Here is a 14,658-nt window from a genome sequence, read left to right on the forward strand (position 1 = left end):
ACTACACCACCACCCAGCGTCACCAACACCAGGTGCCACACACTACACCACCCAGCGTCTCCAACACCAGGTGCCAAACACACTACACCACCACCCAGCGTCAACAACACCAGACGCCACACACTACACCACCCTGCGTCACCAACACCAGGTGCCCCACACTACAACACCACCTAGCGTCACCAACACCAGGTGCCACACACTACAACACCACCCAGAGTCACCAACACCAGGTGCCCCACACTACAACACCACCCAGCGTCACCAACACCAGGTGCCACACACTACAACACCACCCAGCGTCACCAACACCAGGTGCCGCACACTACAACACCACCCAGCGTCAACAACACCAGGTGCCACACACTACAACACCACCCAGAGTCACCAACACCAGGTGCCCCACACTACAACACCACCCAGCGTCACCAACACCAGGTGCCACACACTACACCACCACCCAGCATCACCAACACCAGGTGCCACACAGTACACCACCAGATTCGCCACCACTAGGTGCCAAACATATTACACCACCACCCAGCGTCACCAACACCAGGTGCCACACACTACACCACCCAGCATCACCAACACCAGGTGCCACACAGTACACCACCAGATTCGCCACCACTAGGTGCCAAACATATTACACCACCACCCAGCGTCACCAACACCAGGTGCCACACACTACACCACCCAGGGTCACCAACACCAGGTGCCACACACTACACCACCCAGCGTCACCAACACCAGGTGCCCCACACTACACCACCCAGCGTCACCAACACCAGGTGCCACACACTACACCACCCAGCGTCACCAACACCAGGTGCCACACACTACACCACTACCCTGCGTCACCAACACCAGGTGCCACACACTACACCACCCAGCGTCACCAACACCAGGTGCCACACACTACACCACCCGGCGTCTACAGAAAACCACACTCCTTAGCTGATACCTGATCACCAATGCTGTGATTCCATAGCCAGGCTGCGTGCAGTTGTGTCTAAAAGCCTGGTTGAGCAGCTCACCATCAAGGAGGGCAGACCGCGCTGTGGGGACGTTGATCGTAGGGAACAAAGGCTCGGTAACCGCAAGGTAAACACTCATCCGTGCATGATAACCGCCGTAAGAGCTCATAAGTACCTTTTACTAGCCAAATTATACCATACAACACACTTCACACAAGCCAATTGAAGCTATACAAGATGCTAGCTAAATTGTTCAATACAGCACCCATTTATAAGGCTTGGTTAACAGTTTAATGAAAATCAATTTACCCTAATGTGAATTGTGTACTTACATAATTTTTTTCTGAAGTAGCATAATTAATAAAAACATGAAAACATTATCATACAGACAGCCATACGTCGATTTCCATCATGAAATCTTCATAGGAAAATTGCACCACTCTGAGGACTCGGAATCATACCTCATATCGCTCCCAAGAGGAATTAATAGGCAAAAATTGCAGGCAATTACCACGACGTCCTCTGGGTTTGGGAGTTAATGAGATTCACATAATGAGATAAATTCCTCAGAGATTCTCACAGATGGAGGACGAGGCAACACCTTCCTGTCTCACTACGGGGAACATCTTCCCGTCTCACTGCGGGGGAGAACACCTTCCCGTCTCACTGCGGGGGAGAACACCTTCCCATCTCACTGCGGGGGGTGGACATCTTCCTGTCTCACTACGGGGAACATCTTCCCGTCTCACTGCGGGGGGGACACCTTCTCATCTCACTGCGGGGGAGAACACCTTCCCATCTCACTGCGGGGAGGGGGTGGACATCTTCCCGTCTCACTGCGGGGGAGAACACCTTCCCATCTCACTGTGGGGGGGGGTGGACATCTTCCCGTCTCACTGCGGGGGAGAACACCTTCCCATCTCACTGCGGGGGGGGGGGGGGGGTGGACATCTTCCCGTCTCACTGCGGGGGAGAACACCTTCCCATCTCACTGCGGGGGGGGGGGGTGGACATCTTCCCGTCTCACTGCGGGGGAGAACACCTTCCCATCTCACTGCGGGGGGGGGGGGGGGAACACCTTCCCGGCTCACTGCTTAACACCTTCCCGTCTCACTGTGGGGGGGGGGACATCTTCCCGTCTCACTACGGGGCAACACCTTCCCGTCTAACTACGGGGGAACACCTTCCCGTCTCACTACGGGGGAACACCTTCCCGTCTCACTACGGGGCAACACCTTCCCGTCTCACTACGGGGGAACACCTTCCCGTCTCACTACGGGGCAACACCTTCCCGTCTCACTACGGGGCAACACCTTCCCGTCTCACTACGAGGCAACACCTTCCCGTCTCACTACGGGGCAACACCTTCCCGTCTCACTACGAGGCAAAACCTTCCCGTCTACCTTACCTTGAGGTTACCTTGAGGTGCTTCCGGAGTTAGCGTCCCCGCGGCCCGGTCGTCGACCAGGCCTCCTGGTTGCTGGACTGATCAACCAGGCTGTTGGACGCGGCTGTTCACAGCCTGACGTATGAGTCACAGCCTGGTTGATCAGGTATCCTTTGGAGGTGCTTATCCAGTTCTCTCTTGAACACTGTGAGGGGTCTGCCAGTTATGCCCCTTATGTGTAGTGGAAGCGTGTTGAACAGTCTCGGGCCTCTGATGTTGATAGAGTTCTCTCTCAGAGTACCTGTTGCACCTCTGCTTTTCAACGGGGGTATTCTGCACATCCTGCCATGTCTTCTGGTCTCATGTGATGTTATTTCTGTGTGCTGGTTTGGGACCAGCCCCTCTAATATTTTCCACGTGTAAATTATTATGTATCTCTCCCGCCTGCGCTCATGGGAGTACAGATTTAGGCTCTTTAGTCGGACCCAATAGTTTAGATGTTTTCCTGAGTGGATTCTAGCAGTAAAGGATCTCTTTAAAGGTAAGGTCTTCCGACATGAGTACACCCAGATCCTTTACATTGCCTTTTCGTTCTATGTTATGACTTGCCTGAGTTTTGTACGTGGTTTCCGTTTTTATATTTTCATTTTTTCCATAGCGCATGAGCTGGAACTTATTTTCGTTAAACACCATATTATTTTCTGTAGCCCATAGAAAGACCTGATCTATATCTGATTGGAGGTTTGCCGTGTCCTCTATGTTGCCTACTATCATGAAGATCCTAGTGTCATCTGCAAAGGATGATACAGTGCTATAGGTTGTGTTCTTGTCTATGTCCGATATGAGGATGAGAAAAAGTACTGGAGCAAGCACAGTACCCTGGGGGACTGAGCTCTACACGGTTGATGGGCTGGATTTTATTTTGTTGACTATTACACATTGGGTTCTGTTAATCAGGAAATTGTAGATCCATCTGTCTATTTTTCCGGTAATTCCTTTGGAACGCATTTTATGTGCAATAACACCATGGTCACATTTATCAAAAGCTTTTGCGAAATCTGTGTAAATTACATCAGCGTTTTGGTTGTCTTCCATTGCATCTAATGCCATATCATAGTGGTCCAGCAACTGCGACAGGCAAGAGCGCCCTGTTCTGAAACAATGCTGTCCGGGGTTATGGAGATGCTGTGATTCCATGTATTTTGTGATCTTACTTCTTAGCACTCTCTCAAAATTTTTATGATGTGCGATGTTAGTGCTCTCGGTCTGTAATTTTTTGCCTCTGCCTTATTTTCTCCTCAATGCAGTGGTGCTATCTCTGCTGTTTTTAGTATATTTGGGATAAAGCCAGTATCTAGGCTTTGTCTCCACAGAATGTGGAGGGCCTGCGATAGTGGTTTTTTACAGTTCTTTATGAATATGGAGTTCCAAGAATCTGGGCCTGGTACAGAGTGCATAGGCATACTGTTTATGGCTTCTTCAAAATCCAGTGGGGATAGGGTGACGTCTGATACATGATTTGATGTTGGTATCATATCCATGAAAAATTCATTTGTTTTGTCAATCTTTAGTGTGTTTAATGGCTCGCTGAATACAGAGTCGTACTGCTTCCTCAGTAGCTCGCTCATTTCTTTGTTGTCATCGGTGAAAGTTCCATCTCCCTTTCGCAGGGGCCCGATACTAGATGTGGTTTTTGATCTTGATTTTGCATAGGAGAAAAAATGTTTCGGATTTCTCTCTATTTCACTGATGGCCTTTTGCTCTCTTTGCCTCTCCTGGGTTTTGTATGATTCTTGTAGCTTGAGTTAAATTGTTTCTATTTCTCTACCTAACCTTCTTCGCCGTTCTTGAGATAGGGTGCGACTCTTAAGTTGTTCTGCAATTTGTTTTCTTCGCTTATATAGGGAACGACGTTCCAGTTCCAATCTGCATCTCTTTCTCTTTTTTCTTAGGGGTATGCGGTTTGAACATATTTCTAGCGCTACTGAGCTTATTTTTTCCAGGCACTGGTTCAGGTTTGCATTTTCTAGCTGTTCTTCCCAGTTTATTTCTGTGATGTCCTGGTTTATTTGCTCCCAGTTTATCTGTTTATTATTGAAGTTGAATTTGCTGAAATCTCCTCCACCGGGAATCTGGACTGGTTTTGAAGGTCTATTCCCCATGGTTGTCAGAACTTCAATTAAGTTGTGATCTGAGTAACAGATAACAAATATGGTGGAGGCAGACTCCATACACTGTTTAAAATGTAGATATGATAGAGCCCAGTAGGCTCTATCATATCTATCATATCTATAATCTATATATCATATCTATAATAGCGACGTAAATTAGTTTCTCGTCACCCAGCTGACTCCCTCTAGCGCGGACTGCAGTCAGATTACATTTCGCGAAATTCTGGAATATTATTTGAGATCCGGGAAAGAAGAAAAATTAAGAGAAGTACCCACCACGTGATCGCCAGCAGATGCAACCAGACTGCCAAATTGTTACAATCAGTGTATATTGTCATCATTCATCAATGTAGTGCTACGAGAAGTAATCGAGTGTGGGGTGCAGAGATTGTTGTTAATTTCTCTGAGTTAGATAACTATATTTTCGGCATATTTTGTGGTCTTAGTGTTTTTCTGCCGACACCGAGCCGCCCTACCTAGTTCGGCCACACCGTGTGCCTGCCACCCAGTGCATAGTGCATGCAAATACGACTCCGTGTACACACATAAATTACAATAGCGTGATGCATCAAGTGAATAAATCCACAAGAGCGGTGATGAGGGTTCGAACCTACCTCCGAGAGGATCTCAGATGCGCCTTTATCGACTGTGACACGACATGGAAAGGAATTGCAAACGGGAGTGCCGCTGCTCTCATACGGATCCTGCAGTCTCTCTGAGACACAAACCAGGGTTTTACACAATTCCCCCATGCACCCGGGCTCTGTCAACCAGATGTTCTACCTTTTTCCCCCTTACTTCATTACACATAGAAATCATAATAGCATGATGCATCAAATGAATAAATCCATTTGTTCGTCTGGGATCATCTGGGATCTCTCGGGCATAGGTTCGAACCCTCATCACCGCCCTTGTGGATTTGTTCATTTTTGTCTCTTCTTGTCTGTCAATCGCTGGAAGAAAAAGGTTACTAGAGATATATATTTCACAGTGACCCATGGAGGAGTAATTACATAATAAAGTGCATTAAAATATTGTTGTAGAGCAGGAACAGGCCCCCATACCACCGGCCAACTTGTTGTGACCAGATAACTGGCGAGATTTATTTCATAACGACAAATTTAAGGCAAAGAACATTAAAGCATGTTTAATGTTCAATCTAATTTATCTATTTAAATTTCCTAATTTAAATAGATAATATAGCAAAAATGCATGACTGAAATTTTGTTGTAATAGTATTTTTATCTATAAATTATGAGTATATGAGAGATAATAAAAAATGAATTTTTAAAATCGTAAAGTTGGTGGGTATATAGGCTTTACTTACTCCATGTACACAGCTGCTACACAGCTTTACCATTACGTTGTTGTCCACACTCTGGCTTCGCCTCCTCACACACCATCACTTTCTCACCTTCAGCATTGTCTGTGTTACAGCGCTCATAGTCACGTGTTTACACTTTCCTTACCACACTACTGTTACACAGGAGGTGGTGTGGCCAAGGGGGTTGCTAGGGGCTCAGGGGAAAGATGGTGAGCCCTGTCTGACCCACGTAACTCACCCGATTCTGTTGGTCCCAAAGATGAGGACCACGGCAAGTCCACCACCGCAGGTCTATGCTCCCACCACCTGGGTTCCACTGATTGCCCCTGGGAGCCCTTAAGTCAACCACGGGGGAACTGCTACAGCAGTTCCAGCCTTGCCCCACAGAGGAGTGAAGGAAGACTCAGACTTACCTTCAACAGCACTTCCTCCGAGTCTTGCACGCCGTAACAAGAGGGTCGTAGGTCTCTCTTCCACACCTGCGTTTCTCTACGATCACAAGGTCGCCAGCTGGGTTTATATCTCTGCTCCCCAGCAGTGCAGTTCAGTGTTTGCACTCTATGTTGATTGACAGCGTACGTGTTACTACACCCACAATGTTAAATCAGGATTTCCAACTTAGGGTACGTTCCATAACTATCTGGGTTGCTCTATCTCCATCAGCCACTAGGACATTTTCATATAAAAACTTACTGTTCATATGTTGGGACCAAACGTTCACTCGTATATGCTCATAGAGATATATGGAGGCACACTCAGACACGTCAGTAAAATTATATGACATTTACTAACGAAAAGCTACATGAACACATATGTATATATAGAAATTGTACTTGAATTAATATATAAATAAATGCTCTGGAGACCGTCGGTAGCTCTCCTCTCACGACCTCCGGCAACTCCATTAGCTGGGCAGATTTAAATGGGGGACTTGCACCCTCTCGAGGGGATGCCACTTCTTCAACATCGACCGCCGCTTCACTAACTGCCACGTCGTCCACTCACTATCTTCTCCAAACAGTAGAATGCTGGCTGCATTATAGCCAATCCTAATACTAACATAATAATACATATGCAAATGTCATGTACATATATATTTACTGGCCTAACAAGCCTAATCAGTAAGGGGTAATGGGAGGGAAATATGATCTACCTTAATCACTCCTGTCCTCCGATGGCGTAACGTTCCCACGGGTCCCGGGTCGCTCCCTAGCAATCCAGGAGCGTATTGCAAGGCCTCAGGTGTGGTGAAGTAATCGCGTCGTTTCTGTACCACTTCCTAGAGTTCAGGTATTCCAATACTGGTCCAGCCAGTGGTCACTGAGCCGGTCACTGTATACACACGTTCCTTCAACGAGACGTTCTCTCCTGGATCTGGAACAGGTATCTTCCCTCCAACGTCTCAGTAGATGTGACCCAGTCACTGTAGCACTGCTCGTCACACCAAGCCAGATTCGTGGGTGCCAGGCATGCCCTCCCGAGTCGTCACCATCTGTTGTCCTCAAATTCTTGGCACTTCTTTACCCCTATAACTAGGCTTCTTCACGCTTCCCAGGAGCACAGTATCTTCAGCATTAATGGTAGACAGCGATGGCTGCTTATAATCCACTGAGCGAGACTCCCAGAGCCTCCAACCTGGAGAGCTCTTTGACATACATCTGTTTGCATCCAAAGTCAGATCAGCTCTTGTGCGACGCCCTCTGCCAGCGCTGAGCCAGGTCCCTCGGTGATGTCATGGCGGAACCTGATTGGTTAGCCGCACGGGACCTCGGCCAACCAATCCCCAGCCGGCTGGCGTTGCCCAAAAAATGGCGGATTTATAGGCAGAGGTCGGGATTTTATATGAACCAGGGGCGTGACCCCCTCCCTTACCTACAAACTTATAAATACAAATTTCTCTCTAATTAGGTGACCAATCCGGTCACCTCGTACACCACACGACTCCCTGCATGTCAGGGAATCTGCAGGGTCAGCGGATATGACTCTTAATGCTGGCATTGGGAGAAATAGGAGGGGTCTCCGTAACACTACCAACATTCCTTAGGTAAACATTGACTTTGTACTCCATATGTCTGCATCATGAGTGAATATTCTCAAATATCTCATGGTTCTGAGAGTGTGTATTTCCGCTGCTCTATCACAGGAAGTGTGTATATTAGTGACCGTTGTCTGGCAAGTAATCACACGGGTAGGAGGTACTCGGCTTTCAGACATACCTCTGGCTGCCTCTATTCTCCGCTTCTTCTTCCTTTGCAAGGCTTAATCTGACAATAAATTTTTCTTCCTTATCTGACCCTGTTCTCATCTTCGGCTTTACAGATATATATTTAAGCAACACCATATCCCAGTTATATAAACTGAACGATTACCTATGTATTGGAAAGGGACAGTTCTCCCCAAATTCCCTCGTCCTATTACAACAGAAAATGGGGAACTAGTTGTTTGTGTTCGTATTTTCCAAATATAATAATAATAAACGACTCCTGATTCAACCTTGACGACCAGAGAACGTCTGGACACCTCCTCCGCCTGGGAGCCGATGGATCACGTTCTGTTTTCGCGATTGGATTTGATACTGCTGTTTGGCATCCCTCTTCAACGGTCCGGTTTTACGACGTCTGGCGCACATATCGCCTTGAGTCACTAGATTGTTGGTAGATAATTTTCATTCTGTGGTTAAAGTCCTTCCAACATCTCTACTTGAAAATGAGGAAGAGCGCCTTCATGCTATTAAAATTTTTAAGCTTGACGTATTGACCGCGCTAAATCAAACCAAGACACATAAAACACCTGGCCTCTTAAACTCTACCAGAGAATATTTATGAAGGCAAAAACATTTAGATTGCAATACTGCTGATAGTAAGTTTTGCCGAGTCCTTTAAGGTAGGAAGAACTCTACAGAAATGAAAACATATAAATGTTGCCCCTATATTCTTCTGGAGGAAAAACTCAAATCCTTGTAATTATCGACCTTTAAGTTTGACATCAGTACACGGAACTCGTAGCGACAATAAGGGATCACAGAGTGCATAATCCAGAGACATTCCCACTGGTTAAGGAGTCTGTGCGGGTGTTGGAGATCATCAAGAAACACTCCCACTGTTCGGGGTTCAGAAGAAAGCGATCATACTAAACGAATCAGCATGTTTTGTTGTATTATATTTTAATATTATGATGAAAGCAAGGATGTGGATATAATATATCATGATTTGCACAAGATTTTCGACAATATTCGCATGTTATGTAATAGACGTTAATTGAAATTGAATAAGTTTATGGAGGTATAAATACACAAAGGAATGAGGTAGCTCAAGCTATTCTCACCAGGTTAGACGATAATTACTAACTGGACACAAACAAGTCATAGCCTGGCGGGACTCGTGTGAGGTGACAAGCAACACTCCGGGGCTCAGTGTTGGTGCCTTTGTCTCATAATATATATTAATGTCGTCGATGATGGCCAAAGTAGCACAATATCAACACGTGTTAATGTAACAAATAACCTGTCAAAGTCGTAACACTCTTACACCGAAAGAGTTAGGCTAGCTGATCTAAACACCATAAATTGCTTCGACAAATGTCAGACAATAGTTAATGCTGACAATATGTAAATTGCTTCACATCCGAAAAGTAAATGGATAGTCACATTATCACTAGTTCACTAAAATACTAGGGAGAAGTAAACTTGTAGGCCCTGGATTACGTGGAGGGAGGGCCCTGGATTACGTGGAAAGAGGCCTTGGACTACGTAGAGGGAGGCCCTGGATTACATAGAGGGAGGCCCTGGACTACGTGGAGGGAGGCCCTGGACAACATGGAGGGAGGCCCTGGAATACGTGGAGGGAGGCCCTGGACAACGTGAAAGGAGGCCCTGGACTACGTGGAGGGAGGCCCTGGACTACGTGGAGGGTGGCCCTGGAATACGTGGAGGGAGGCCCTGGACTACGTGAACAGAAGCCCTGGACTACGTGGAGGGTGGCCCTAGATTACGTGGACGGAAGCCCTGGACTACGTGGACAAAGACCCTGGACTACGTGGAGGGAGGCCCTGGACTACGTGGAGGGAGGCCCTGGACTACGAGGACAAAGGCCCTGGTCTACGTGGAGGGAGGCCCTGGACTACGAGGAGGGAGGCCCTGGACTACATGGAGGGAGGCCCTGGAATACGTGGAGGGAGGCCCTGGACAACATGGAGGGAGGCCCTGGAATACGTGGAGGGAGGCCTTGGACAACGTGAAAGGAGGCCCTGGACTACGTGGAGGGAGGCCCTGGACTACGTGGAGAGTGGCCCTGGAATACATGGAGGGTGGCCCTGGACTACGTGGATGGAAGCCCTGGACTACGTGGAGGGTGGCCCTAGATTACGTGGACGGAAGCCCTGGACTACGTGGACAAAGGCCCTGGACTACGTGGAGGGAGGCCCTGGACTACGTGGAGGGAGGCCCTGGACTACGAGGAGGGAGGCCCTGGACTACATGGAGGGAGGAACTGGACTACGTGGAGGGTGGCCATGGACTACGTGGACGGAAGCCCTGGACTACGTGGACGGAAGCCCTGGACTACGTGGAGGGAGGCCCTGGGCTACGTAGAGGGAGGCCCTGCACTACGAGGAGAGAGGCCCTGGACTACGTGGAGGGAGGCCCTGGACTACGTGGAGGGAGGCCCTGGATTACGTGGACAAAGGCCCTGGACTACGTGGACGGAAGCCCTGGACTACGTGGACGGAGGCCCTTGATTACGTGGAGGGAGGCCCTGGATTACGTGGAGGGAGGCCCTGAAAAACGTGGACTGAGGCCCTGGACTACGTGGAAAGAGTCCCTGGACTACGTGGAGGGAAGCCCTGGACAATGTGGACGGAGGCCCTGGACTACGTGGAGGGAGGCCCTGGACTACGTGGAAGAAGGGTCTGGACTACTTGGACGGAGGCCCTTGAATACGTGGAGGGAGGCCTTGGACTACGTGGAAGGATGCCCTGGACTACTTGGACGGAGGCCCTTGATTACGTGGAGGGAGGCCTTGAACTACGTGGACGGAGGCCCTTAATTACGTGAAGGGAGACCCTGGACTACGTAGAGGGTGGCCCTGGACTACGAGGAGAGAGGTCCTGGACTACGTGGAGGGAGGCCCTGGACTACATGGAGAGAGGCCCTGGACTACATGGAGAGAGGCCCTGGACTACGTGGAGGGAGGCCCTGGACTACGAGGAGAGAGGCCCTGGACTACGTGGAGGGAGGCCCTGGACTACATGGAGAGAGGCCCTGGATTACATGGAGGGAGGCGCTGGACTACGTGGAAGAAGGCACTGGGCTACGTAGAGGGAGGTCTTGGACTACGTAGAGGGAGGCCTTGGACTACGTAGAGGTAGGCCCTGGACTACGTAGAGGGAGGCCCTGGACTACGAGGAGAGAGGTCCTGGACTACGTGGAGGGAGGCCCTGGACTACATGGAGAGAGGCCCTGGACTGCATGGAGGGAGGCCCTGGACTACGTGGAGGGAGGCCCTGGATTACGTGGAGGGAAGCCCTGGACTACGTGGACAAAGGCCCTGGACTACGTGCACGGAAGCCCTGGACTACGTGGAGGGAGACCCTGGACAATGTGGACTGAGGCCCTGGACTACGTGGAGGGAGGCCCTGGACTACGGGGGGGAGGCCCTGGACTACGTGGAGGGAGGCCCTAGACTACGTGGAGAGAGGCCCTAGACTACGTGGAGGGAGGCCCCAGACTACGTGGAGGGAGGTACGGGACTACGTGGACGAAGGGCCTGGACTACGTGGAGGGAGGCCCTGGACTACGTGGAGGGAGGCCCTGGACTACGTGGAGGGAGGCCCTGGACTACGTGGAGGGAGGCCCTGGACTTCGTGAAGGGAGGCCCTGATTACGTGGAGAGAGGCCCTGGATTACGTGGATGGAGGCCCTGGATTACGTGGACAGAGGCCCTTTACTAAGTGGAGGAAGGCCCTGGACTTCGTGGAGGGAGTCGCTGGTCTACGTGGAGAAAGGCCCTGGACTACGTGAATGGAGGACCTAGACTACGTGGGGGGAGGCCCTGGACTACGTGAATGGAGGACCTAGACTACGTGGAGGGAGGCCCTGGACTACGTGGAGGGAGGCCCTGGACTACGTGGCCAGAGGTCCTGGATTACGTAGAGGGACGCCCTGGACTACGTGGCCAGAGGTCCTGGATTACGTAGAGGGAGCCCCTGGAATACGTGGAGTGAGGCCGGAGTACATGGAGAAAGGCCCTGGAGCACCCGGAGGGAGACCGATGAGAACATGGAGGAAGGTCTGGGAGTACGTAGATAGAGGCCCTGTGTTAGGTGGAGGGAGTTCATGGAATACGTGCATGGAGGCCCTGCAGTACATGGAGTCAGGAAGGCCCTGGAGTTCGTTGAGGGAGGTCCTTTAGAATGTGGAGAAAGGCCCTAAAGTTACAATGACTAGTGACTGGAAGCCTTGAGAGAGGCCCTACAGTTACAGTAGCTAGTGACTGGAAGCTAGGTGAGAGGCCCTAGAGTTACAGTGGCTAGTGACTGGAAGCTAGGTGAGAGGCCCTAGAGTTACAGTAGCTAGTGACTGGAAGCCTGGTGAGAGGCCCTAGAGTTACAGTGACTAGTGACTGGAAGCATTGAGAGAGGCCCAACAGTTACAGTGGCTAGTGACTGGAAGCCTGGTGAGAGGCCCAACAGTTACAGTGGTTAGTGACTGGAAGCCAGGTGAGAGGCCCTAGAGTTACAGTGGCTAGTGACTGGAAGCCAGGTGAGAGGCCCTAGAGTTACAGTAGCTAGTGATTGGAAGCCTGGTGAGAGGCCCTAGAGTTACAGTGGCTAGTGACTGGAAGCCTGGTGAGAGGCCCTAGAGTTACAGTAGCTAGTGATTGGAAGCCAGGTGAGAGGCCCTAGAGTTACAGTGGCTAGTGACTGGAAGCCAGGTGAGAGGCCCTACAGTTACAGTGACTAGAAGCCTGGTGAGAGGCCCTAGAGTTACAGTGGCTAATGACTGGAAGCCTGGTAAGAGGCCCTAGAGTTACAGTAGCTAGTGATTGGAAGCCAGGTGAGAGGCCCTAGAGTTACAGTGGCTAGTGACTGGAAGCCAGGTGAGAGGCCCTACAGTTACAGTGGCTAGTGACTGGAAGCCTGGTGATAGACCCTAGAGTTACAGTGGCTAGTGACAGAAAGCTTAGAGAGATGTCGGAAATTTCCGATACCCAAATTACTAACTCCTGATATAAAAAGCTAAATTTGTTATGTCGGAAAACTGACCATACTAACTGTATTAATTTCCAGTGAGGAAAGTTCTAGAAACTCCTTGGAAAGTATGGAGGAGTGTTGAGTCAGCCAACATTTGTCGTCATGACTATTATGTCTCCCAAATTCTTAATTCTTCCAATCTACAATTTAATTTTACTTCAAAAGTATTATATTAGACTTGATTCAAATGAAATCTTAGATAAAACTAAGTAACTTTCTCCATGAGGGGAAATATATCTGATGTGACTAGTCGAGTAAATTTGAAATGAAATAGTCACGCCATAAAAATTTTATACATAAAATATAATTTACTTTCTTGGAAACGTCTAGTCTAGCATTTCAAACAGTAAAAGCTGTTTTCTGTAAAAACTGTAAGACGAAAGGGAAGTGATTTAATTAAAGCATTTAAAATTATGATGTGACTATTATTTATAGAAAATATATCAAGAATTTGGCACAGACGATCATAACGTGCAGCACTTGTTCAAAAATTACAAGAAAATGATTTCACTCAAACGAGGCAAAAACTTCTTTAATCACATTGTGAACATGTTGAAATAGAGATGGAGTATGAGTGCCTGAGGCAAGACTGGGAAGGGTTAAAATAATGAGCAATATATTGTTAAGCTAAATGGATCTAGTCAAATTGCTTAACAAGCCTCGCAGTTGACGGAAATAAATTTGCAGAGGTAGGAGTAATTAGTAATAATGGAGTGGTTACGTACAGTGTTCTGACAAGGGTGAGAGTGGCCTGTGAGTGCATTACGAGGGAGATTTATATTGTGAGAGAGCAGCCTCTCAGATGCCCGCCACTTGCAACATCCGTACAATAGTATAGCTGTTCCATCATACAGCAGCCAACAATTGTGTTAATCATGGAACCAAACCCGTTATTCTCACTGTAGAGGTCCCGTGCATTTGGCTATCTCTGTTAATGATGCAGACAGACCTTGCTTGTATGGTGTATCTAGATCTAGAGAATTTTAGTCATGTTTGGATGTCAGAAAATGATAGTCAGATGATAGAGTAAATCTAGATAGTTTCAATGGAATCTTCTTTTTTTTTAGATTTTTGGATAAGTCTATACTAGAACAAATATTTTTAAGTATCTGAGTGTTCTATCGTACGTTTAACTCTCTTTTTTTCTGTATAAAGTGTTATGTTAATTAAGGTATTGCAGGTATACCCTGCATATGGACTACTAACACAAAATTAAAAAACAAATAGCCGTATTTAAGTTAATGTGATTATGAGTAAACATGATCAAAGTCAAAATCCAAAAGTACAGCAAAAATTAATTTAAGAAAACAAATGAAAAACTTTAACACCTACAATTCGTCTGTCTTGAATATGTAAAATAATAAGGACATAAAAAATTTAACAAAAAGCTTAAATAAAACTTATAACTTTCAGAACATGACTTTCAATATAAAGAATTTCAGAACAAAAAAATACTAATAAATAATAATATTCAGAAAAATACGAAGTTATATTACCAAACCCCACAATTCTTACCAAACTGCCCGAACACTTTATTAAGACAAGTGGAGT

At 48.0% G+C, this 14,658-nt stretch overlaps 1 protein-coding gene across 1 annotated transcript; it reads left to right on the top strand.

Annotated features, from left to right (window-relative positions):
- Positions 1-10,157: 10,157 nt before the first annotated feature.
- Positions 10,158-10,901, top strand: LOC138371001 (uncharacterized). The gene has a single exon (XM_069335643.1). It carries the CDS (start codon positions 10,158-10,160, stop codon positions 10,899-10,901), a length of 744 nt encoding a protein of 247 aa, XP_069191744.1.
- Positions 10,902-14,658: the final 3,757 nt, after the last annotated feature.

This window comes from Procambarus clarkii, chromosome 34 (genome assembly GCF_040958095.1).
Source record: "Procambarus clarkii isolate CNS0578487 chromosome 34, FALCON_Pclarkii_2.0, whole genome shotgun sequence".
Lineage (NCBI taxonomy): Eukaryota > Metazoa > Arthropoda > Malacostraca > Decapoda > Cambaridae > Procambarus > Procambarus clarkii.